The sequence below is a fragment of the Callithrix jacchus genome, chromosome 5 (assembly GCF_049354715.1).
Source record: "Callithrix jacchus isolate 240 chromosome 5, calJac240_pri, whole genome shotgun sequence".
NCBI lineage: Eukaryota > Metazoa > Chordata > Mammalia > Primates > Cebidae > Callithrix > Callithrix jacchus.
This window is the reverse complement of record NC_133506.1, coordinates 83,441,297-83,466,578: the sequence shown is the minus strand read 5'-3', so window position 1 is coordinate 83,466,578 and position 25,282 is coordinate 83,441,297. Positions and strand designations below refer to the sequence as shown.

The 25,282-nt window shown below is 45.8% G+C and overlaps 1 protein-coding gene across 4 annotated transcripts in view; it reads right to left on the bottom strand.

Annotated features, from left to right (window-relative positions):
* The window catches only part of SLC47A1 (solute carrier family 47 member 1), a 45,752-nt gene that overhangs the window by 3,213 nt on the left and 17,257 nt on the right, over positions 1–25,282 (bottom strand). The window contains exons 5-17 of one of the 4 annotated variants that reach the window (XM_078373161.1): positions 24,374–24,416; positions 21,949–21,993; positions 17,931–18,028; positions 17,548–17,645; positions 17,329–17,442; positions 17,176–17,243; positions 15,685–15,705; positions 13,024–13,132; positions 12,830–12,905; positions 7,712–7,781; positions 7,323–7,455; positions 2,988–3,082; positions 1,419–1,497 (exon numbers count right to left, since the gene is read on the bottom strand). In XM_078373161.1, the coding sequence (XP_078229287.1) occupies positions 1,419–1,497; positions 2,988–3,082; positions 7,323–7,455; positions 7,712–7,781; positions 12,830–12,905; positions 13,024–13,132; positions 15,685–15,705; positions 17,176–17,243; positions 17,329–17,442; positions 17,548–17,645; positions 17,931–18,028; positions 21,949–21,993; positions 24,374–24,416 (1,049 nt within the window). The remainder of the gene's footprint in view (positions 1–1,418; positions 1,498–2,987; positions 3,083–7,322; positions 7,456–7,711; positions 7,782–12,829; positions 12,906–13,023; positions 13,133–15,684; positions 15,706–17,175; positions 17,244–17,328; positions 17,443–17,547; positions 17,646–17,930; positions 18,029–21,948; positions 21,994–24,373; positions 24,417–25,282) is intronic. The other 3 variants (XM_078373162.1, XM_008996419.5, XM_078373163.1) reach the window with 3 other exon arrangements.

Below are 25,282 nucleotides of genomic sequence, written 5' to 3'. Positions count from 1 at the left end.
GAGGCCAAGGAGGGAGGATCACTTGAGGTCAAGAGTTTGAGACCAGCCTAGCCAACATGGCGAAACGCTGTCTTCACTAAAAATGCAAACAGTAGCCAGGTGTGATGGCATGCACCTGTAATCCCAGCTACTTGGGAGGCTGAGACACGAGAATCACTTGAACCCAGGGGGCTGAGGTTGCAGTGAGCCAGAATCATCCCACTGCACTTCCAGCTACTCAGGAGGCTGAGGCGGCAGGAGAATCATTTGAATCTGGGAGGTGGAGGTTGCAGTGAGCTGAGATTGCACCACTGCACTGCAGCCTGGGACAATGCGAGACTCCTCAGAAAGAAAAAGGATGAACCAGAAAAAGTAAACCAGGCCTCACACTGGCTGCAGCACACCTCAGGTCAGCTGGGTGCTCCAGAAAACTCCCATTTCCAAGACTGCTCTAGACTGCTGGTCACCCCCAGTGTCCAACAAAAGAAAATCCTCTCTGAAGACAGACGACATTCTTTCAGGTTCAAGTTACTTCTACAAAAAATTTTCAAATATAAAGTCTGCAACATAATCAAAGACAGCCAGGCCAAGTGTGGTGGCTCATGCCTGTAATCCCACTGCTTTGGGAGGCCAAGGCAGGAGGATTGCTTGAGCCCAAGAGGTGGAGGCTGCAGTGAGCTATCATCGTACCTCTGCACACCAGCCTGGGCAACAGGGCGAGACCCTCTCTCTATTAAAAAAAATTTTTTTTTCTCTAATTGAAACTTTTAAAAAATTGATTAAAATCAAAGATAACCAGATACACAGCACAGGAGCCTAGACAACATGCAGAGACACAATTGACCACTGACTGCAAATTAGCCATTCTATGAAGTCAGTGTTTAAATTATAAAGGAGCAAGGATTACTGCGAGTGGGTGGCTAACTGCCTAAGGGGCCAGGAATGGGGGAGGGGGGAATTACTCAATTGACTGAAGAAAACCATAACCACAATTGCATGATGTGCAGCAGAAGCAAAGGTCAGAGCAACAACCTGTTTTAAAGCCCACAAGTGTCTGCCTGATGAACAGCAGGAACCCCTTTAAAACAAACAAACATCAGTTTCCAAGCTAGGATAGAAGCACGGTACCTCCAAGTGTTAGAAATGCCTGCAAAGTGCTTGCAGAAGTACCACAGATTAGGGGAAGAACTGGGGACATTTTCATCTGTATAGGTCCCAGTTAGTATACTGCAGTATTCTAATGTGTGGAATTAAAGCAAATAAACTTTAAGTCAGTTGACCTTGAATTGGGTGTTACTTGACTTCATCACGTATTTCTGAAACATTATTGCTCTATTTAAATGGGAGCTCATCGCAGCAAATCTAGCTGTGTCTCACTAACAGCCCCTCCAGTCCCACCGAGACCAGCCTGTCCAAGGGCTGAGGGAGTCATATCATACCTGGGTGAAGCAGATCCTGCGGGAGAGCGGAATTCCCACTCGGAGCCACGTTTACTTTCAAATTGGCATGTACCTGAGCCTGGAAAATGAAAGTCAGTTCGTCAGCCTTCACGATAGTGTTTAATAAGGTATTTTACTTGACCACCTGGTTTAGGAAAAGCCAAGCCACTTTCCCTAATCGGCATGTATAGCTGAAGCTCCTCTCATTCACCGGTCATCTTTCATAAGGATTGAAATGGGGCCAGGCTCTGTGGCTCACACTTGTAATCCCAGCACTTTGGGAGGCTGAGGAGGGAGGATTGCTTGAGCCCAGGAACTCAAGGCCAGCCTGTGCAACACAGCAAGACCCCATCTCAACTAAAAAATTTAAAAACAAACAAAAGCCAGGCACGGTGGTGCATGTCTGATTCCCAACTACTTGGGAGGCTGAGACGGGACGATGACTTGAGCCCAGAAGGTTGAGACTCCAGCAAGTTGTGATCCTGCCACTATAGTTCAGCCTGGGTGACAGAGTGAGACCCTGTCTCTTAAGATTGAAATGGGGTCCATGAGAGGGAAGGTGGGATGGGAATAGTAGAGAGTGAAGGAGACAGGGACAAGACAAGAGAGGGACCAAGATCACTTAGAGCTCTCCCTTCTTTTTACTTTATCTCTTTATTCTTCCTTTTTTTTTTTTTTTTTTTTTTGTTGACAGAGTCTCACTCTGTTGCCAGACAGGCTAGAGTGCAATGGCACAATCTTGGCTCACTGCAACCTCCACTTCTTGGGTTCAAGCGATTCTCCTGCCTCAGCCTCCCAAGTAGCTGGGACTACAGGCACCGGCCACCACACCTAGCTAATTTTTGTATTTTTAGTAGAGACGGGATTTTGTGATGTTGGCCAGGCTGGTCTTGATCTCTTGACCTTGTGATCCACCTGCCTCAGCCTCCCAGAGTGCTGGGATTACAGGTGTAAGCCACCGCACTCGGCTCTCTTTTTTCTTTTAAAAATTTTTTATTTGTAGAGACAGGGTCTCACTCCATCACCCAGGCTGGAGTACAGTGAGTGGTGCAATCACAGCTCACTGCAGCCTCAAACTCCTGGGCTTCAGCAATCATCCCACCTCAGCCTCCTGAATAGCTGGAACTACAGGCATAAGCCACCCGTACCTCGACTCATCTCATTTTTCTATCACCTCTTTCTAGACCTAGAAAGCTGAAGGGAAGGATGCACCAAGTATCTTCACAAAACATCTGGGGATCATAAAAACAACATCAGGATGACTTTGATGCATCCCACCTTTCTCTTCAGTTCGAATTCTTGTCCTGACATTAGATTTTCCTACACAAGTGGGACAGCCTGGCATGGGAGACAAGGAAGAAAGGAACCCCCTGTTTTTCTGGGAGTGGATAAAGCTGGGGTCATCTGGCCCTTCACATCTGAATTGTCTAGTTAAAACAACAAGAAAAATAGTATTCATGATATAAAAATAAAGAAAATGAGAAAAGAACTTTCCAAAATGAAAAAGGGAGAGCCAGATCAGAGCCTGTTTTTCTAGGAGAGGAACCAGGACAGAATGAACATAGTTACCTGCTGACAGGCTTTTTCCCAATTTAGCTGAATAATAAAGCCTAGAAAACACACAGCTTGAAAGACTGTACAGATGATGATCCCTGACCACAGACCTAGAAATAGAAATATTTAATAGAGGTTAATTCCACAGAAAACCAGCTGCCCCTGGGAGTATGTTTTGCCTATCTCACTTCGGTCAGCCATACTGAACATCTGCTTGCATGGCCGAGGTAGAGCCCACAGTGGGCCACAGACCTCTACCCTGCTCCTTCTTGGACTTCCAGAAGGTTCCGGAAGGTTCTAGAAATCCCAATACTCCCTGAGGCCTCCTCCAGAAGGGCCATCTCTTGTGGTTCAGGATTTCAGAACAAATATTCAGAGGATATTTTTGGCCTTACTGACTATAATGCTTGAGTATTAAGAAAAATGCCAGTTATAAGAAAATTAAAATTTCCCAGGACCAACTACTTCTGCCCTATTTTCCTCAAAAAAAGGGGACTAACATTAAAAAAAAAAAAAAAAAAAAAAGCAGAAACCACTAGCTATATAAATTAATAATGTTCCCTGCCTCAGAGTTCCTGCCAGACCTTGGACCTTAACTTGCTTCTGACAGACTTTGCTGGAAGCTCCCAGAGGAGGGCTGTGCACCCAGAGATGACTAGAGAACAAAGGCAGGCCTGGGAGGCACAGGTGGTGGGAAAAGCCCTGTGGATCTCAAAGCACCACACAGGACACAGAGGGAGACCCCAGGAGAGGAGGGTTTTTGGTCAACAGTAAACTCATGGCAGAACCAAAAGCTCCAACAATAACCAAGAGACAAGGGCCTGACTGTAACAAAAACAGACCTACTTTGGGTTCTGCCCCACATCAGGCAGCCCAAGAAACCACCCCTCTCTACAATAAACCCAGGAAGCCAGCCTGCCCTAAATCAGACTTGCAGGAAGCAAGATGGCTGCCTCTGGTGACAATCCAGGAAGCTAACCAGTAACTTCTGTAACGATTGGCCCCAAATGGTCAGGACTTGATTAGCAAATGACAGCTTCCCTGACTTTGGCCCGCGTTTCCAACTTAGAACCAACCAGAGAAAGTAAAATACATCCCCCTAACCAATCACACGGAGGCCTATTTCTAGTCAGCTCCCTCCAGCATCCCCAGATCAACAGTCTCAGGGCACACCTGCAGCCTCCCCTTTCCTGGGACGCTTTCCCACTCCTTTGCCTGCCTTTGAGTCTCTACCCAAATGCAAGTGGTGGCGGCCAACGCCCTTGCTGAGAATACGCCTTTGCTTGTCTTGCTTGGTTGGTCCTGCTTTATTTCCACAGCTGTCCAGATCTATGTAAGGTTTAAGGTGGCTAGTCTGGGTTCCTGGTTTACAGATTAGGTACAAGGTTGACAGCTCTGTTTCTTGGTACCAGTCACATTTTTTCAGGTATGACTAGCTTGCCCTTTTGTTTGTTTGCTCTTTAGAGGCAGGGTCTTGCTCTACAGCTCGCTGCAGCCTCAAACTCCTAGACTCAAGTGATCCTCCCGCCTTGGCCTCCCAAAGCACTAGGATTATAGGTATGAGTCACTGCACCCAGTGTAGCCTGCTCTTAGAATAGTATAGTTGGTGTCACCTGCTATTCCTGTAAAAAATTAGCAGAAGGAAGCTACTGGCTTCCTCTTTCAAATCCAGTGTTCTCAGTGCATAGAAACTACAAGCTCACCCAAAGCATCTTAAACAGAAAATAACTAGCTACCTCCAGCTATAATTTGGAAGTTATGAATTAGATTTCTGGTAGTTTAGCATAGATCATTTCAAGATTTCTATTTGACCCAACCTAGGGACCCAAAGTAGGATGATTATTAGAATCCCATGGGCAAGGCCCAGGAATTAACATATTTTAAAAAGTCTCCCAGGGATTCTGAGGGTCATTACGATTTCCTAGGGTTGCTTCTGAGAACCTGCAGAATTCAGACGCTTTCCTACACCCTGTATAGGTATACTGCATTCCATACTACAGGAAACACAAGATTAAAATCCAATTCATACCACACTTTCTTCTAACAGGCGGGTGGAAGGACTGACTACAGTCTTCTCATAGAGCCCTCACATCCCCGGGGCCCCCACCATTTCTTTTCAGTGATTCTCAACTTCTGCTTTGCACATTTAGTTTTTGTGTTTTTTGTGTTTGAGATAGAGTCTCACTCTGTCACCCAGGCTAAAGTACAGTGGTGCCATCTTGGCTCACTGCAACCTCTGCCTCTGGTGTTCATGTGATTCTCATATCTCAGCCTCCCAAGTAGCTGGGACTACAGGTGCACACCACCACATCTGGCTAACTTTTGTATTTTTAGTAGAGATGAGGTTTTGCCATGTTGGCCAGGTTGGTCTCAAACTCCTGACCTCAAGTAATCTGCCAACTCAGCCTTCCAAAGTGCTGGGATTACAGGCATGGGCCATTGTGCTGTGCCTGTAATCCCAAATATATTCACTTAACAAAATATACTGAGGCATGAGCCTGAGCCTGAGCCTCAGTATATTTTGTTAAGTGAATAGGTGAGCCAAGAACAGCACTTGGGGTATGGATAGATTTATATTTAAAAGCAGATTCCTCATGCCTGTAATCCCGGATACTTGGGAGGCCAAAGTGGGAGGATCACTTGAGGCAAGGAATTTGAGATCCACCTGGGCAACACAGCAAGACCCCATCTGTAAAAATGAACAAGAGAATAAAGTAGATTCCTCTTCTAAAAAAAATGAAGTCATAGACGTAGAGAGTAACATGATAGTTACCAGAGACTGGTGGTAGGGAGGGGAGGGTGTGGGAACAGGGAGTTGTTAAGACACGAAGTTCCTGATAGACAGGAAGAATAAGTTTTGAGGTCAATTGCACAGCAGGGGGGCCATAGTCAATGTACATTTTGAATCAACTAATTTCAAATGTCTTACCATAAAAAATAAGTGAGGCGATAAGTACGTTAATTAGCTTGATCTAATCATTCCACGTTCTATATGTATATCAAAACACCACACTGTACCCCATAAATACATACAATTTGTCAATTTAAAATTTAAAAGACATAAAAGAGAATTTAAAGTATTTCCTTAATATTTTATACTGATTGCATGTTACAATGATAATATTTTGTCTATATTGTGTTACATGAAATACATTGCTTTAAAAATAAAAATAGATTCTTATAATATTTGCATTAGCTATCCAATTGGCAAGTCCAGAGTATGAATCATACCAGAAACTCAGCTGAATAATTTTCTGCACTATCATGCAAGCCCAATGAACTCTGCACTGGCAATTCTATTCTTTGAACAACTCCTGTATTTTTAATTAAAATATTATTGAACTTGAGAAAAATGTGCCACCTAAAGGAACATACTGAACTGTAAGTTCCCTGGAGGTATCAGTTGACTTCTCGCCACCTCAGAACCTGCCAAGTACGGATGGATCAAAACAAGCCACGCTTTACATCAGTCACTACTCACCCAAAGATAATGTCTACCTTTTCATATCATAATTTATTAACTGCCAATATATTCAGAATTATTATTTTAGAAATCAAAGCTGGGCAGTCATTTATTTCCGCACTTTTAGAAATGATTAGCTCTGGTAATTTCAGATGCTGTGGATTAAGTTTTTTCTTCCAAATGTGGGAAGGTGCTCGTGTCCACCACCTTCCTCCTGTGCTGTTCACTTGATCACATGCATGCCCTTGTGGGGAGACCCACAGACACACAGCTGAGGCCGTACAGGGAGGGAGGTGGAGGCTGTGGAGTGCGATGGGGGTGATGAGGAGGGCACTGGCCACCCGCTGCCCTCCAAGGATCCAGCCACGCTGCCTGGTGAACACATGGGGTGCTGCTTTAGGATGTACAGTGCCACTGTGAGTGCTGACCCTGCGGCACCCCACGCACGCAGGACAGACCACCTATGAAGGCCTCTGCCCTGCAGACTCACCCTCAGGGACTCACACGCTGTCTAAAGAACAGCATGGAACATGCAAAAGGGATGCTTCTGAATGCTTCTTCAGTGGTCCCTGCTGTCACCTCCTTTGGAGAAATAAGGGCTGGATGACTCAGGTCAGGAGGTGAATAGAAAGGGCATCTGCGCTCAAGTTTGTCCGCATGGAAGACTGCCTGCAGGGGTGGGAGGGAGGACCACGGAGCCTTGGGGCCCTGGCTAGAGCTGGAGGCCACCTTCTGAACATCCCCCACGCTCTCTGACAAGACACAGAATGGATGTGAGTGAGCTTCCAAATTTCAGAGGTGAGCCTCAGTAAAAGGCCCGTGTGTTCTGATGGTCATTTCCTGGGCTGGTGAGCAGCTGAGCCCTGCCTGCACAGGTTAGAGCTTACCCATCACTCCAAGTTTGGTTGCAAACATCAGTGCGATTCCGACGGGGAGGCCCACCACATAGTACCCAACGGCATTCACGACGGCTCCCACCTTCTGATTTCCACTCCCCCTCAGAACGCCACCACTCGTGCACTGCAGGCAGAGAGCATCCCATCAGTGCCAACGAAGCCAGTGCTCCTGAAACACGCCCATCTCCTGAGCACTTCATATTCTGTAGGACTCTGACTCTAAAATCCATGGTAAGATGACAGCATCCTTCTAAATGAATATGATAACAATATTCAATCTTCCTACCTACCCTGGCCCCTCCTCGCAGCTGAAATTTACCACCATCAGAAGAAATTCATAGATCATAACAGTGCTTAGGGGACTACTACATAATACTTACAGCAAGCGCTTCAAAGAGGTGGGAAACAGCATAAATTGGAACCACCTGAGCCACCAGATGAATGATGTCTCTGTTTGGAAAATAAAGCACATGGTGATTAGGAGCCAAAGTAGGGAAAGAAGGATATAGCTTTCTGGCAGGTGCAGTGGCTCATGCCTATAATCTCAGCACTCTGGCAAGCTGAGGCAGGTGGATCACCTGAGGTCAGGAGTCTGAGACCAGCCTGGCCAATATAGCAAAACCCCATGGAACCAGGCCTGGTGGTAAGCACCTGTAATCCCAGCTGCTCAGGAGGTGGTGGCAGGAGAATTGCTTGAACCTGGGAGGCAGAGGGTGTAGTGAGCAGAGATCGCACCACTGCACTCCAGCCTGGGTGATAGAATAAGACTGTATATATACAAATACAGAGTAAAAAATATATATATATATTTAAAGTATACATATTAATAAATATATATAATATATTTATATTATATATATTTAATAAATATATATTTAATAAATATATATTTAATAAATATATAAATATATTTATTAATATATCATAATTATATAATTTATGTAATATATATTACATAGTGTATTATATCATATAATTATAATTATGTAATATGTTATATATTATATATTGTATAATATATATTTTTTATTTAATATATATATTTTTAAAAGCATATAGCTTTCTGCATGTAACACACATGTGCATGTATTGCAGCCAGCAGCCTAGTCAGGGACAGTTCTCCTGTTGCTGGGCCCACAGAGGAAACTAACTGCATGTTGTATCTCACGATTTTTAGGAAAAATACAAAGCACCACACTCTTGACTTCATGAGATATGTTCCAAGACCCCTGGTGGATACCTGAAATAGCAGAGAGGACTGAAATCTAAATACACGGTGTTTTTCCTATACACTCCTACCTATGAGAAAGTTAGTTTATAAATTCAGCACAGCAAGAAAGTAACAGCAGTAGGAATAAAGTAGATGATACCCACATGCCAGCTTCGTTACTCTTGTGCTTTGGGGCTATTACCAGTGCTGTGATACCAGTGCAGTCAACCTGAAATAACTAGTGGGTGGAAGCACACACAGCATGGAGACACTGGACAGAGGGATGATTTCACGTCCCAGGTGGGATGTGAGATTTCCTCCTAACACTCATAACAGCATGCAATTGAAAACTTGTGAATTGTTTATTTCTGGAATTTTCCACTTAAGATTTTCAGACCAAAATTGACTGCAGGTGACTAAACCCTAGAAAGCAAAACCAGGGATAAGAAGGGGCTGCTGCATAGACCATTTAGTCAGCGCAGACAAATCAAGTGATTTCGTGACACCCCTCCCCCATGCCCCACCAGCAAAAAAAAAAAAAAAAAAAGTTTGGCTGGGCACAATGGCACGCTCCTATCATCCTGGCAAGTTTGGATGCTATGTATATCCTTCTTTTAAGATGATGCCACAGGCCAAGCCTAACTGTGCCTCTCAGTGAGCCTGAGTGGAGCACTACAGAATAAGAATTAAGTTCCCCCGATGGAACCAAGCTTGGTAAAAGCCATAGACATATTCTGCGGAAATATCCTTGGTTCCTAGAAACACAACCCCTAAAGCTAGAGACTTGGATTCTAATGCCTACACATGAAGGGAGACAGAAAAATGCTGCCCCTCACCTGGGGAAGCAATAAATGCACAACACCCTTCAAGTGAGTTTGGTCACTCCAAACTAGAACCTAGAACACTGTCTGGCAATAAATATTTGTTTAATTACTAAATAAGAAATCCAGCACTGGCCAGGCGCAGTGGCTAACGCCTGTAATCCCAGTCCTTTGGGAGGCTGAGGTGGGAGGATCACCCGAGTTTGGGAGTTCAAGACCAGCCTGACCAACCTGGAGAAACCCCGTCTCTACTAAAAATACAAAATCAGTCAGGCATGGTGGCACATGCCTATTATCCCAGCTACTCGGGAGACTGAGGCAGGAGGATCACTTGAATCCGGGAGGTGGAGGTTGTGGTGAGCCAAAATCTCACCATTGCACTCCAGCCTGGGCAACAAGAGCAAAACTCCATCTCAAAAAAAAAAGGAAGAAATCCAGCACTGAACAACAAGATCACTTCCTCCTCACCAAAAAGAACAGAAATATAGTTATTTTATTAAAATTCTATTTTTTGAATAGGTAACATGCACATGGTCAAAAAACGGAACAATATGAACAAGATAGCAAAGTCTTACACTGCAATGCCCTTCCAGGCTGCGCAGTATCAGCCCTGCTCCTCCAGGTGACAATTCTTAGAACTTTCCATGTTTGTCTAAAATCTATGAAAATATAAGCAAATACAAATGTATATTCTTTTTTTTTTTTTTTGAGACGGAGTTTCACTCTTGTTACCCAGGCTGGAGTGCAATGGCACGATCTCGGCTCACCGCAACCTCCGCCTCCTGGGTTCAGGCAATTCTCCTGCCTCAGCCTCCTGAGTAGCTGGGATTACAGGCATGCGCCACCGTGCCCAGCTAAGTTTTTGTAACAAATGTATACTCTTATTTTTCCTTTTTATATTCTATCATCTCACATGCAGCATTCTCTGTATGATGTTCTGCACTTTGCTTTTTCCACCTGAGATATTATATTCACTTTGTTTTTTTGAGACAGGTTCTCACTGTTGCCCAGGCTGGAGTGGAGTGGTGAAATAATGGCTCATGGCAGCCTCAATCTCTCGAGCTCAAGTGATCCTCCCACCTCAGCCTCTCGAGTAGCTAGGACTACAGGTGCACGCCACAATGCCCAGCTAAATTTTATTTTTTGTAGAGATGGGGTTTCGCCATGTTGCCCAGGCTGGTCTCAAACTCCTGGGCTCAAGTGATCTTTTTGCCTCAGTCTCCAAAGTGTTGGGAGACTGAGCCACCACACCTGGCCTATATTCACTGTCACATTTCACCAAAGTACATTCTTTTCAATGTGCTGCTGAATTCTAATAACATTTTACTTTGAATTTTTAAATTGGTATTAATACATAAGAGTGATCTGTGATTTTCTTTCTTTTTTAGGTGCAAACTTTGTCAGATTTTGGTCAATGTTTGCTTCATAAACAGAACACAAAGTTTTCGGTTTCCTGTGCTCTGAAATTTTCTATAATTTATCTATGTTTGCAATTCCCTATGTTTTGAAGATTTTATAAAATTATCCTTTGGAACCCTCTGGGATTATGTTTTTGGCATTTTAAAATTGCTTTCTCTTATTTCTCACCAGGAAATCAGTTTACTTAGACCTTCTACCTTTTCTAGGATACATACTGATAATTATTTCCCTAGAAAATGATCTGTTTATTCCAGGTTTTTAGATTTCCTTGAAAAAAGTTGTGCAAAGTAGTCGCTTAGGATTTTTTAAATGATTGTGTTTAGTAGGACCATCCCCCTTCCTTTGTTAGAGGGGCCTTTTCCCGGCCCTATGACTAAGTTAGGTAGAGTTGCCTCTGTTTCACTGATTCTACCTGGTTGGGTTGATCCCGGCCACCTTACAAGTAATTTGATTTTTGAGTGTCCAATGTTTCCCTGTCTCATCTGCTCTATGGTTTGTGGGCCTCTCGTTTTTCATTCTTTACCTGCTGTGGACAGATTCAGTGTCCAAGTTTTACCATATTCCTACTGAATATGTCTATCTATCTATCCTGGTCCTCATAAATTCATTCTGATTCCCTTTGTGAGAAAAGCCAACTATTTACCATCACCTTCCCCACTCATTCTAGGTGAGGGATCTACAAACATCTTTATTTTTTTTTTTTTTTTGAAATGGAATCTCACTCTGTTGCCCAGGCTGGAGTGCAGTGGCACGATCTCAGCTCACTGCACCCTCTGTCTCACGGGTTCAAGTGATTCTCCTCCCTCAGCCTCCTGAGTAGCTGACATTGCAGATGTGTCTCACCATGCCTGGCTAATTTTTTTGTATTTTTAGTAGAGACAGGGTTTCCCCATGTTGACCAGCTGGTCTTGAACTCCTGAACACAAGTGATCCAACCGCCTCAGCCTCCCAAAATGCTGGCATTATAGGCATGAGGCACCACTCCTGTCCTAAACATCTATTTCCCCATAACAAAACAGCTGAAGCTGAAAAATGAAAACCTACCATCTGAAGTCAAAAGACAAGTGTGTGAAGGACAAGCCGTGAAGTTAGTTCTGTCCACTCCGCCAGCTTTCTGAATCCATGAAGGCAAAGTCAATTTGCATTTTGTAACTGCTGATAAAGGTGTCCCAAATAAGAAGTATCCCCACGAAGTTTCTATATAGTCAGAATGTACACACTAGCATCACTGATGAAGGAAAAAATTCTGCAGAGCAGAGAGGACTTATCCAAGAATTCCTCAGTCATCAATGTGAGAGTGAGACTTTTGAGACAGCTCCTTGGTGAGATTTTAACTTCAATTCAGTTTGCCAGACATACTATGCAACTACTACAAACCAGGCAGTTTGGCAGATACTAAGAAACTAAGAGGATTCTTACCATTGGAAACAAAATAATTAACTGAAAATGTAATTAACTGTACTGAAAAGGAGTTTCCACCTTTAAAATACGACCACCAGAAGCATACAGTCATCACCAATGCCCATTAGTTGGCATGGTAGACTATGTAAACCAGTTCCTACATCGCATGTGTTTCTCCCAAGTAACATCAGTGAAGCCGCTGATCTTGCAATGATCAGACACACCTGATGCAACAACCGCAGGCAGCCCCTCTGTGATAGCATCTTTCCAACTTAACCATTTCTTTTTTTTTTTTTTTTTCTTTTTTTGAGACAGTCTCACTCTCATCACCCAGGCTGGAGTGCAGTGCAGTGGCACAATCCCACCTCACTGCAACCTCTACCTCCTGGGTTCAAGCGATTCTCCAGCCTCAGCCTCCTGAGTAGCTGGGATTACAGGCACCTGCCACCACACCCGGCTAAGTTCTGCATTTTTAGTAGAGACGGGGTTTTGCCATGTTGGCCAGGCTGGTCTTGAACTCCTGACCTCAGGTGATCTGCCCTTCTTGGCCTCCCAAAGTGCCGGGATTACAGGCGAGAGCCACTGTGCCCCACCGGAACCATTTCTTTATCACAGATTTCATTTTTCAAGAAAACCCCAGCACTCACCGGTCGGTAGTGAAAATGTACCCCACGTGATCCTTACAGCTTAACAGCAGGACACTGAAGCCTACAGCAAAGAGCACTGAAGGTGAAAACGGCAGAAGAAACAACACGGTGAGAGAGATCCACAGGAAGTGGGGGAGCCTGGGGTTTGCATGCAGAGACTGCACCGGGAGACTCAGGTGAAGGGGTCTCCGTACCTGTGATGAGCAGAGAAACCGTGGAGGACTTTCGTGCCTGCTCCATGTTTCCAGCCCCCAGAGCAGTTCCCACCCGGACACTGACAGCCACACTGAAGCCTGCAGGAACCTAAAACGAAAAGGAAACCTGCAACGACGCAACTGCAGCGTGAGAACACATGCAGAGAAGTGGCCTCGTGCCTCACACCTGGTGGGAACACTTGGTCTTAAAAGTTTCGAAAAGACCAATCTGCAACATCCCCTTTGTCTAGCTGGAAGCCCCCAGGCTACTGTGGAAACTGAACCCAGGTGATGATGCTTAGCACAGATGGGGCTTTTCTGCAGAGCTTCCATCCTCTGCCACTTGGGGATGCTGCACATTCTTCCTCTGGGAGTAGGGGGATAAACTGACTCACCAGGAGCCCAGGCTTGTGTCTGGTTTGTTTGTTTTAAATAGGGACAGACTCCAGGTGCGGTGGCTCACGCCTATAATTCCAGCACTTTCGGGGGCTGAGGCGGGCGAATCACTTGAGGTCAGGAGTTTGAGACAAGGCTGGCTAACATGATGAAACCCCATCTCTACTAAAAAGTGCAAGAATCGGCTGGGCACGGTGGCACACACCTGTAATCCCAGCTACTTGGCAGGCTGAGGCAGGAGAATTGCTTGAACCCTGGAGGCAGAGGTTGCAATGAGCCGGGATAGTGCCACTACACTCCAGCCTGGGCAACAGAGTGAAACTCCATCTCAAAATAAATGAAATAAAATAAAATAAGTAGGGACAGGGTCTCACTCTGTCCCTCAGGCTGGAGTGCAGTGGCACAATCACAGCTCACGGCCACCTCAACCTCCAGAGCTCAAACAATCATGCAACCTCAGCCTCTCAAGTAGCTGGGATCATAGGCATGCGGCACCACCCATGGCAGAGTGTCTGTCCTGAAAGACCATCCAGGGATTCAGTTTAAAAGATAGGAGTGGTACTAAAGGAACTGTAGGGAAGCAACCCTGCCTTGTGGTTAGGGATCAGGATTGTGAAGCCAGATTGCTTAGGTTCAAATCCCAGCATGCCACTTATCAGCTACATCACCCTGAGCAAGTTACTTACCCTGTCTAAACCTCCAGAGTTTTGTTTTATCTGTAAAAGGGGTTGAATCATAGAACCTCTATCACTGGGTTATTGTGGGAATTTAATAAGTCTCTACATGCTAACTGCTTAGAAGAAGCATGTAGGAATTGCTCAATAAAGATTTACCATTATTATTTATAAAGTTACCACTGGAAAAATTAATATTAATAAGGAAATATGAGTCCTTACTTGTTGAAACATGAACATTGCCTTAGGATCAGGACAACTAACGACCAGCTTAAAGAAAATCTGACATAGGTTGGGGAATAAAAAAGTAATAAAAGACTGAGTCTCTGCCTAGAAATTCACAAGTAGGGACAAACATAGAGATCACCTGACAGATTATTTATTTATTACAAAGAGAAAGGCAGTGACTTGACAGGAGACACCTGGCAGGCACCACCTTAACCAAGATATCAAAGTTAATACTGGCAGGATGCAGCGGCTTGTGCCTGTGCTCCCAGCACATTGGAAGGCTAAGGTGGGAGGACTGCTTGCGCCCAGGAGTTTGAGACCAGCTTGGGCAATGTAACAAGACCAATTTAGAAAAAAAAAAATTAGCTGCGGAAGGCCAGGCGTGGTGGCTCACGCCTATAATCCCAGCACTTTGGGAGGCTGAGGTGGGTGGATCACGAGGTTAAGAGATGGAGGCCATCCTGGTCAACATGGTTAAACCCTGTCTCTACCAAAAATACAAAAATTAGCTGGGCATGGTGGTGCACACCTGTAGTCCCGGTTACTCGGAAGACTAAGGCATAATTGCTTGAACCCAGGAGGCAGAGGTTGCAGTGAACTGAGATCGCGCCATTGCACTCCAGCCTGAGTAACAAGAACGAAACTCCATCTCAAAAAAAAAAAAAAATTAGCTGGGAGTGGTGGTACACACCTGTAGTACCAGCTACTCAGGAGGCTAAGGTGGGAGGATTGCTTGAGCCCAGGAGGTCGAGACTATAGTAAGCCAAGATCATGCCACTGTTAACAGCCTGAGTGACAGAGCAAGATGCTGTCTCAAAGAAAACAAAAACAAAAACAAAAACACCACCAACTAAAAAGGTCATATCACCGACACTGAGACAGATCAACATCACGTGCTTCCTGATACGGTGCACTAAGAAGGTCACAGCATCACGTCTGTAGCTTTCTTACCCAAAACAAACAATCTAAATCTATTTATAAGGAAACATCAGCCGCACCACATAGAGTGAACTTCTACAGATAATGGCCTATGTTCTTCAAAAATGCCAAGGTCAAGAAAGATGAAGGAATAATGAAGATCTGTTCCAGATTAAAGGACACTAAAGAGACGTGACACTAGGGAAACTTAGTGATAAAGGACATCACCAGAGCAATTGGTATTGTTTTATACTGACTGTATTGGTATTGTATTTGGACATGGACGGTGTAGACAGACCAGACAGAACAAATGGGGCAAAATATGAACAACTGGTGAATCTGAGGAAATCAACATCTTTCTGTTGATTAAGAAGAAATATAAGTGTAAATTCTTACAAGCCTATTGGAAAGTATATGGAAACATGCAAAAGACATAAAGTCATACCTTTGTTTCACTTTTATGAATCTGAAAGAAATAATCGGACAAGTATATAAAGATATTTGTTCTAGGATGTTCCTTGAAGAGCTGTTAATATTGAAATATTGGAAATAAACTCTTCAACCATAGGAAATTGATTTTAAAAGTATACCGCATATAGTGGAATTCTATATACCAGTAAGCATTTTGACTTAAATATAGTTAATGAATTTACTCAATATAAAATGTCAATAAAATATTAAAAGTGAAGTAAAATATCCACGTTAAAAAACTCTGCCAAGGATAGGAAAACAAAAAAAACAACCACAGGTGTGCAAGAGAATAATTCTCTAAAAAGAACAGGAAATGTGTACTCTCTGTACTTTCAAAACACAACCAGTGTCAGAGAGAAAACCTAAGCGTTAACTACTGCAAAAAATGCCACACTCATTTTCTGGGTTGAGTTTCTCCCCACATTACAATCTCCCTTTTCTGTTTTTACTTTTATGTTTCGAAAATGGTACGTGCTTCCTTCAGAATCTCCAGTTGATGTTTTCAGTAAAACAAAGTCAAAGGAAAGCTTCCTGACGACTGGTGTTCCCTATGATCAAAAACGTCTGACTCACACTCCGCTGTATTCATAGCACCCATTTTGTTTATCTCTCCATCCCCCATCGACACATAGGTTGCTTCCACCTTTTGTATCCTGTTATGCTCCTGTGAACATAGTTAACAAATATCCCTTTAAGCCAGGTGTGGTGTCCCATGCCTGCAATCCCAACACTTTGGGAGGCCAAGGTGGGGCAGATCACCTGAGGTCAGGAGTTCGAGACCAGCCTGACCAACAAACATGGTGAAACTCTGTCTCTACTAAAAATACAAAATTAGCAGGATATGGTGGTGTGCACCTATAATCCCAGCTACTCGGGAGGCTGAGGCAGGAGAAACACTTGAACCCGGGAGACCGAGATTGCAGTGAGCTGAGATCATGCCATTTTACTTCAGCCTAAGCAACAAGAGTGAGACTCCATCTCAAAAAAAAAAAATCCCTTTAAGACCCTGCTTTCAGTTCTTTTGGGGATCTACCTAGGAGTGGCCATACTGTGTTTTCAGAGGCTTCAGAACCAGGCAGGAGCAGACATGGCGGCACAGGAAGAGTGGTATTTATGGTCATATACCTAGTCTCATCCCTCTGCTAAGCAACCCGCCTGGGTTTTCAGTTGTGGCAACTGAAAAAGATTTTAAAAGTATGGAAACAAAGGGAAGATTAAGCTGGGAGCTGCGTTAGGAGAGGGAGAAGCACCAGATCACATGCAGTTTCTCTCCAGCCCCCTTCAGTTCCCAGGGAAGATCCAGCTGTAGCAGAGGTACCCTCCCATGCTCAAGGATGGGATTGGACTTTTGTCTATCATTTTACCAATGATTCACATACGAAGGCCTGTGCTCACCCATCGACTCTTTCAGATACCCAGCAAGGAAACGCCTGGCACCTCCCCACGATTGGCCCCCGCTGCTTACCATGTACACAATGATGGCCAGTTCATACACAATGGACTGAGCGCCCAGCTCCACCATGCCGAGGATGCCTGGTGAAGACAGACAGCTGTCGCCTTGCACTCAGACAGGGCCCCCAGGTTCCCACCAGTCACCGCCATCCATCCTCATACGGACCACTGAGGAAGCTCCCGACCTCATAGGCCCACCACTCCATGCACAGCATCAGCATGCTGGGGACGGCCAGGCGGAGGAAGGAGGCCCAGTCCTGCAGGCACTCGAGTGACCAGCCTGTGGGCGGGACACACACATTTCCAGTAGATCTGGCCATCAGGCCAGAACTCAACCCGAGGCAAAAACCCACGACCCAGTTGGAAGACAAAAGGTAGTCGTTACCTCCCCATGTCGCTTGATGCAGTTTTTTCCCAAGGATGTAGAGAAAGAGGAGAAGAGCCAGGGTGTACTGGGAAATCAAATTCGCCAGTGCGGAGCCTCTGGAAAGAACAGTCCCAGTGAGAGGGAGATACCCTCCTGCACCTCTCCCTGCCCCACTCAGTGAGGAGGGGAGATTCAGCCCTAGCTGTGCTGTCCTCAGCAGGCCCTGAGGTCTTCTTCCCAGAGCAGCATCACCCTCCATCCCTGACAGTGCTTTCCACAGTGGTGCAAGAAAAAGCCACGCATGGACACAAGAACCAGCTGAAGGGCCCACTCTTCTCCCTCCTGGAAAAACCGCATGCAAGCCATCCCTTCTCCCTGTCCTGAGAGTGTGTTGGACTCACATCACCCCAAGATGCAGTTGATGGAGAAACAGATAGTTGGCGAGAGCATTGACGAGGTTGGCTGCAACTCCAGTTATGATCTGGGGCAGTACAATTTCCTGGAACAAGGACACCGCATGTCACCCTTGAGATCCACAGAACAGGACTCCCTTTCTGCCAGCCAAGCACACACCAGGCTCCAGCCGGCCCGCTTAGCAGGTGTCACAGGCATAGCAGCAGGGCTGGACTGGGAAGGCCCTTTCTCTTCCTTCTCTCTTTGAGGCATAAAGTGGGGAATTCTGGCCACAGAGAGACATAGGCAAGCTATGTATAATAACAGGGATGGAAGCAGAAAAACTGCTAGTTTCTGACAGGGCAAGGACTGGCAGGGCCTCAAAGGGTCAACAAGCCATCTTTGACACTGGACTATAGGAGAAAATGAAAATTTTCTTGACCAAAATAGAAATTCAGAAAGTTGACCCAAGATCTTGAAGAAACCAGAGTTTCATTCTTGAGTGTGGAAGGGATTCCAACATATCTAATTCTCAAAAGCACAGCGACAGGAGAAGCATCCAGACTATTTGGTGTCTTAGTGTAAGGCAGGGCATGAAAATAAAATTACATCAGACCAAGGAAGTAAAACTCTGTCCTGCCACGCATCAGGATAGAATAACAGAGACAGATAAAGTCAGTGCAAAGGAAAGAGGAAGCATCCTTTCTCCCAAGGCCACACTATCCCCACAAAGTGACATTACTCCCCTGTTGGAATGACAAGTGCTTTCTGACTCATGGAGAAACTTTGTTCTCTAAAATTGCTGAAATCAGCCAGGCCTAGTGGCTCACGCCTGTAATCCCAGCACTTTGGGAGGCCAAGGCAGGTGGATCACGAGATCAGGAAATCGAGACCATCCTCAATAACATGGTGAAACCCCATCTCAACTAAAAATACAAAAAATCAGCCAGGCGTGGTGGCGCTTTGATCTCAGCTACTCGGGAGTCTGAGGCAGGAGAATCACTTGAACTCAGGAGGCGGAGGTTACAGCAAGCTGAGATCGTGCCACTGCACTCCAGCCTGGGTGACAGAGAAACACTGCATCTCAAAAAAAAAAAAAAAAAAAAAAAAAAAAAATCCCTGAAATCAGACTGTTCAGAAACATTGCTGTTTGAAATCATATCAGGAAAAAGAAAACATCCCACTCTTGCCTGGAGGCTCGGTATCACTTTAATATAAAAATTAGCCTCAATTTCCAACCCAGGCCCAGAGCTTCGTGGGAGTTCCTGGATGTGGCATTCTACATCTGTCCACCTTCGATATCCTTCTAACCTTGGGTTTCCAAAGGAGGAGCACCAGGTCCATGTCACAGCCCAGACCTATGCTGGGCCCCTCCCTCACAGATCTGCTCAGCACCTATGAAACCATGGTTTTGTTTAAATGTCACTTGAACCTCACCCTTCTTCAGCCTTTTATAATAACTCTTCTTCCTTTGGTGAGGCATCCCATGGCCCCTCCGGTCTCTCTCAATGTGACAGGTTGGTAACCCAACTGCAAACCCACTGGCCTACAGGTCTGTCTCTGGTGGTCTCAGGCTGATGTGGCCCGGACTTGTGTGGGCCACATATTTATGGGGAGACCCTGGTTAGTTTTTAGCAAGGGAATTAGTGGTCAGATTTACTCTTCAGGTAGATGGCAGTGGATGGAGATGGGTTAAAGTCCTCTGAAATGACACAAAGGACAAATGACAAGAAATGAATTCAGGGCCGAGTGCAGTGGCTCACACCTGTAATCCCAGTAATTTGGGAGGCCAAAGCGGGTGGATCACCTGAGGTCAGGAGTTTGAGATCAGCCTGGCCAATGTGGTGAAAACCCATCTCTACTAAAAATACAAAAACTAGCCAGGCGTGGTGGCACACACCTGTACTCCCAGCTACTCGGGAGGGCTGAGGCAGGAGAATCGCTTGAACCCAGGAGGCAGAGGTTGTAGTGAACTGAGATCATGTCACTGCACCCCAGCAGAGGACACAAGGCCCAGCACATGCTGACCCAGGTCCAGCCTACCTCTTGATGCCATCGTCTCACTGTGTCCCCTACCACAGCCGTGGCCTAATGAGACTCTGCTATCCCAGCCCCTAGGAACAAGCTTGTTGCCCCTCTGTCTGTAATGCTCTGCCTTCCTTCCCGACCTTGGAAACACCATGTGTCCTCTGTAACCAAGCTCCCAACCCCGCTCAGCTTGTGGCTCCTACTTTCAGGCCTTTCCCTGTGCCCCGGAGAACCGGAGAGAAGACTTTCACACACACTGTCCTCAGTAGGCCACATCAGACCCTGAGGTTAGGGCCATTGCAGTTGTTGGAGGACTGAGTCTGGGAGGAGGCCCTGCCTTGTGAAGGCATCCCCTGCCTTAGACAAGCGTCTAGACCGAAAGAAGATGGCCCAGAGCCGATGAGATGTGCAGGTTTCCTTCTTTCTATTCTACCCCTGTTTCTGATATTTCATTCTAACACTAATAGGGATTCCAAATGTTCTTGTTTTGTTGACAGAGTAATATCCTGCCTGGATGCAGTGGCTCATACCTATAATCCCAGCAATTTGGGAGACTGAGGCAGGAAGGTTGATTGAGTTCAGGAGTTTGAAACCAGCGTGGACAACATAGCAAGACCCCATATCTACTTTAAAAACATTATTATTATTTTTTTTTACACAGAGTATCGCTCGGTCACCTGGCTGGTGTGCAGTGGCATGATCTCGGCTCAGTGCAACCTCGCCTCCTGGGTTCAAGTGATTCTCCTGCCTCAGCCTACCCCAAGTAGCTGAGACTACAGGCACACACCACCACACCCAACTAAATTTTTGTATTTTTAGTAAAGATGGTATTTCACCATGTTGGACAAGATGGTATCGATCTCCTGACCTCCTGATCTTCCCGCCTCAGCCCTCCAAAGTGCTGGGATTACAGGCATGAGCCTCCACATCCAGCCTAAAAATGTTTTTTTACTACGGTAATATCTTTTTTTTTTTTTTTTGAGACGGAGTTTCACTCTCGTTACCCAGGCTGGAGTGCAATGGCGCGATCTCGACTCACTGCAACCTCTGCCTCCTGGGTTCAAGCAACTCTCCTGCCTCAGCCTCCCGAGTAGCTGGGACTACAGGCGCATGCCACCATGCCCAGCTAATTTTTGTATATTTATTAGAGAAGGGGTTTCACCTTGTTGACCAGGATGGTCTTGATCCCTTGACCTCATGATCCACCTGCCTCGGCCTCCCAAAGTGCTGGGATTATAGGCATGAGCCACCGCGCCCAGCCGACTACGGTAATATCTTAACTTTAAGAACACTGCAACAGTGGGAAACTTCCTCCCTTCCTCCTCCCCACCAGCCTCTGTTTCATGTGCCTGCGGAGCCTACCAGTGTGGCCGGGATCTATTGCCAGTTACCCGTGTTTATCTGGAAGAATGTGGAGAGTCCCACATACACTGGCTTCATCGATCTACTGCTACCAAGCCAGGGCAACATGCTGGGGCCCTTGGCCACGACTGTTTAGTCACATAGGAAGAGTTGTGGCTGACGTTAGGTGTCACTGGAGTTTGAGCTGTCAGGTCCTCGCTGAGAAAAGTGGGGCCGTTCAGACAGAACAGAATAGACAGGCGGGTTCCCTCACTGCCAGACGAGGCGCCCCCAGCCTGCACTCTGTCCTGGGAGCAAACAGGCATGCACCCTTCTTTCCAGGACACTGGTTAAATGCAGAGTCAAAGAACACTGCGGCTCTGATCCCGCCCTGCCAATGACAATATTTCCAAGTGGGAACTGGATACAAGTTTTCCAGAGCCAAATATAACATGTTCTTTCCTTGACATCACTTAACAAATCTGTCGACGTCTAAGTCCTGTGTGCACAACACTGAGAAAACACCTTTCAGTGGCTCCCAGCAGTGAGCTCCCTCCACCCTGGAGTCCCTGGTCTCCGAGTATCTTCAGGGCCCCCATTCCCAGAAAGGTACAAACTTCCATTAACCTCCCAAAGAAAGAGAACACTCAGCATTACCTGGTTGAGCAAATATTTAACTTGTAATAAATAAAGAAAGGTTGCCTACAAGAGAATGAGAGAGATGAATGTTAGTGTTTTGGCTTTGCCACACAGCAGTGAGGTCACATGGCAGGGAGCTGGGAGACACAGGCAACGCTTGGCTGTGCTCCTGCACGGAGCCACAGAGACTGGCATTTCAGGATGGGGCTGAGGCCAGGGGGTTACGGCCCGGGGACTTCCCACTTCTCCTTTATGGGTGAATATGCCCCAAGCATAGTCCCTCCATCTGGAAAAAGGGGGTGCAGTTTCCCTGGGTGCATGGCCAGGACTCTTCTGGGGACACTGGCATGGAAAGGGGCCCCTGGGCAGACTCCAGGCGGGCACCTCCATATAGTCTGGTCTTACGTGGTGGAATCATGAAAGGCTGTCACACTGACAAGGTTTCAGGATAAATGAGTGAGCACAATTCCAATTCTGAGGGCAAATGGTGTCCCTAGATCCATACGTTGAAGCCCCAGAGTCTCCAATGTGACTATTTGGAGGTCTTCAAAGGAAGATTAAATTAAAATGAGGTTTTAGGGTGGGGCCCTAATCCAATAGGACTGGGGGATGAATGCATGGGGGACAGCCTGCAGAGCCGGGCCGCTGCAGCCAAGGAGAGAGGCCACAGACGACACCAACCCTGCCGCACCTTGACCTTGGACTTCCAGCTTCCAGAACTGTAAGAAAATAAAGTTCTGGCTGGGCATGATGGCTCACGCCTGTAATCCTAGTACTTTGGGAGGCCGAGGTGGGCGGATCACCTGGTCAAGAGATCGAGACCCTCCTGGCTTACATAGTGAAACCCCCTCTCTATTAAAAATACAAAAATTAGCTGGGCATGGTGGCACCACCTGTAGTCCCAGCTACTCAAGAGACTGAGGCAGGAGAATCATTTGAACCCAGGAGGCAGAGGTTGTAGTGAGCTGAGATCATGCCACTGCACTCCAGCCTGGGAGACAGAACAAGATTCTGTCTCGGAAAAAAAGAAAAGGAGGAAAATAAAGTTCTGTTGTTTAAGCCCCCTAGTGTGTGGTATTATATGATGGAAGCCCCCGAAGACTCATGCAGCTATAGTCTCCAACTAAATTACAAACTCTTAGCTCCTAGGCCAGGCGTGGTGGCTCACACCTGCAACCCAACACTTCAGGAGGCCAAGGCAGACAGATTCCTTGAGCCCAGAAGTTAGAGACCAGCCTGGGAAACATAGTAAAATGTTGTCTCTACAAAAAAAATACAAAAATGAGCTGGGCGTGGTGGTGTGCACCTGTAGTACCAGTTAATGGGGAGGCTGAGGTGGGAGGATCACTTGAGCCCAGGAGGCAGAGGTTGTAGTGAGTGAAGATTGTGCCACTGCACTTCAACCTGGGTGACAGAGTGACATCCTATCTTAAAAAATATAAATATATATATATATATAACCTTACATGGCTGAAAAAAAAATAGCAAGACTTTGCCTCTACAAAAACTAAAAAATTAGCCAAGTGTAGTGGCATATGCCTGTAGTTTCAGCTACTCAGGAGGCTGAGGCAGGATGATGGCTTCAGCCCAGTAGGTCAAGGCTGCAGTGAGCTATGATGATGCCACTACACTTCATCCTTGGTGACAGAATGAGATCCTGTCTTAAAAACACCAAAAAAATAAAAAATAAAAGGCCAGGCATGGTGGCTCACACCTGTAATCCCAGTACTTTGGGAGGCCAAGGCAGGCAGATCATGAGGTCAAGAGATCAAGACCATCCTGGCCAACATGATGAAACCACATCTCTACTAAAAATACAAAAAAAAGTTAGCTGGGTGTGGTAGCACACACCTGTAGTTCCAGCTACTCGGGAGGCTGAGGCAGGAGAATTGTCTGAACCCAGGAGATGGAGGCTGCAGTGAGCCAAGATCGAATCGTGGCACTCCGGCCTGGTGAAAGAGCAAGTCTGTCTCAAAAAAAAAAAAAGAAAGAAAGAAAGAAAAGAAAAAAACGCTTAGCTATCATTGTTCATTGACCATACACTGCTGTGTCAAACGTTAACCCATGCTTATGGTTCTGTGTGGTCAAACTCAGCAGACCAGAAAAAGTCTAAAGGTTCTAAGTGACACCCTCAGGGGTTGTGAAATGGGTGAAACTTTGCTCTTGTTTAAAATAAAAGTTTGCGTTTTTCTCCATGGATGACTCTGGAAGTCTCTCCAGCTCTACTCCAGGTCTCCTGGAGTAGCCTCAATCTTGGCGTTCTTCGAGACGAACATCTGTTTTGCCCTTAACAGGCATAAACAAAAACAGGCTTCCTTGAAGGCACCAACACCACAGAAGAGAATCATCTAAGACTGAGCCAATACACTGCGCTCACAGATACTGCAGCTGCCTTGCACCCACAGACCCCAAGAAAGGAACCTCTTAGTCCTTGAGCACTTACAGGAAGAGCTGGAATGAAGATCGTGACATAGGTCTGAGTAAGCCTAAGTAACGGAAAGAAAACAAAAACTGTGATGTAGGCCTTGGTTTCAAGGGAAAGTAGGCAGAAGAAAATAACCAAAACTTCCATTTGCATTCTTGGCTCTTTCAAAATTAATGGGCTTAAATTGCTGGAGTCAATGTGAAAATTTACATATAAAGCTTGTCATCTTAAAACCCAGATAACCTTTCTTGGTTCTTTTGTGTCTTTATGTTTAGGAAGGGTTTTTCAATTACAGCACCATCGCAGGTAATTTTCCACCTGTTGTGGGATGCTGTCCAGAGCATGGCAAGATGTCCCACAGCCTCCTGGATTCTACCAGGAGCACCCCTACTGCCAGCTGTGATAACCAGAAACATCTAAAGACATTGCCAAATGTCTCCTCGGTTCAGAGCCACTGATGTAGGTAAGAGCTTTGAAAGCTCTTACCCGGCCAGGCACAGTGGCTCACACCTGTAATCCAAGCACTTTGGGAGGCCAAGGTGGATGGATCACAAGATCAGGAGTTCGGGACCAGCCTGGCCAATATCTCTACTAAAAATACAAAAATTAGCTGGGCATGGTGGCCAGCGCCTGTAGCCCCGGCTCCACGGGAAGCTAAGGCAAGAGCATTGCTTGAACCCAGGAGGTGGAGGTTGCAGTGAGCCGAAATCACGCTACTGCACTCCAGCCTAGGAGACAGAGTGAGACTCCATTAAAAAAAAAAAAAAAAAAAAAAAAGAATCCTGGGAGGTGGGGACAAGGGCACAGGTGGGTTTGAAAGCACCCAGCTGATTTTAATATCAACCAAGCTCAAGATATACTAAACTTTGAGCAAACGCCACAAACTACCATCCCACATGGAGGGTGCCTGCAAATCTATTTTCATTC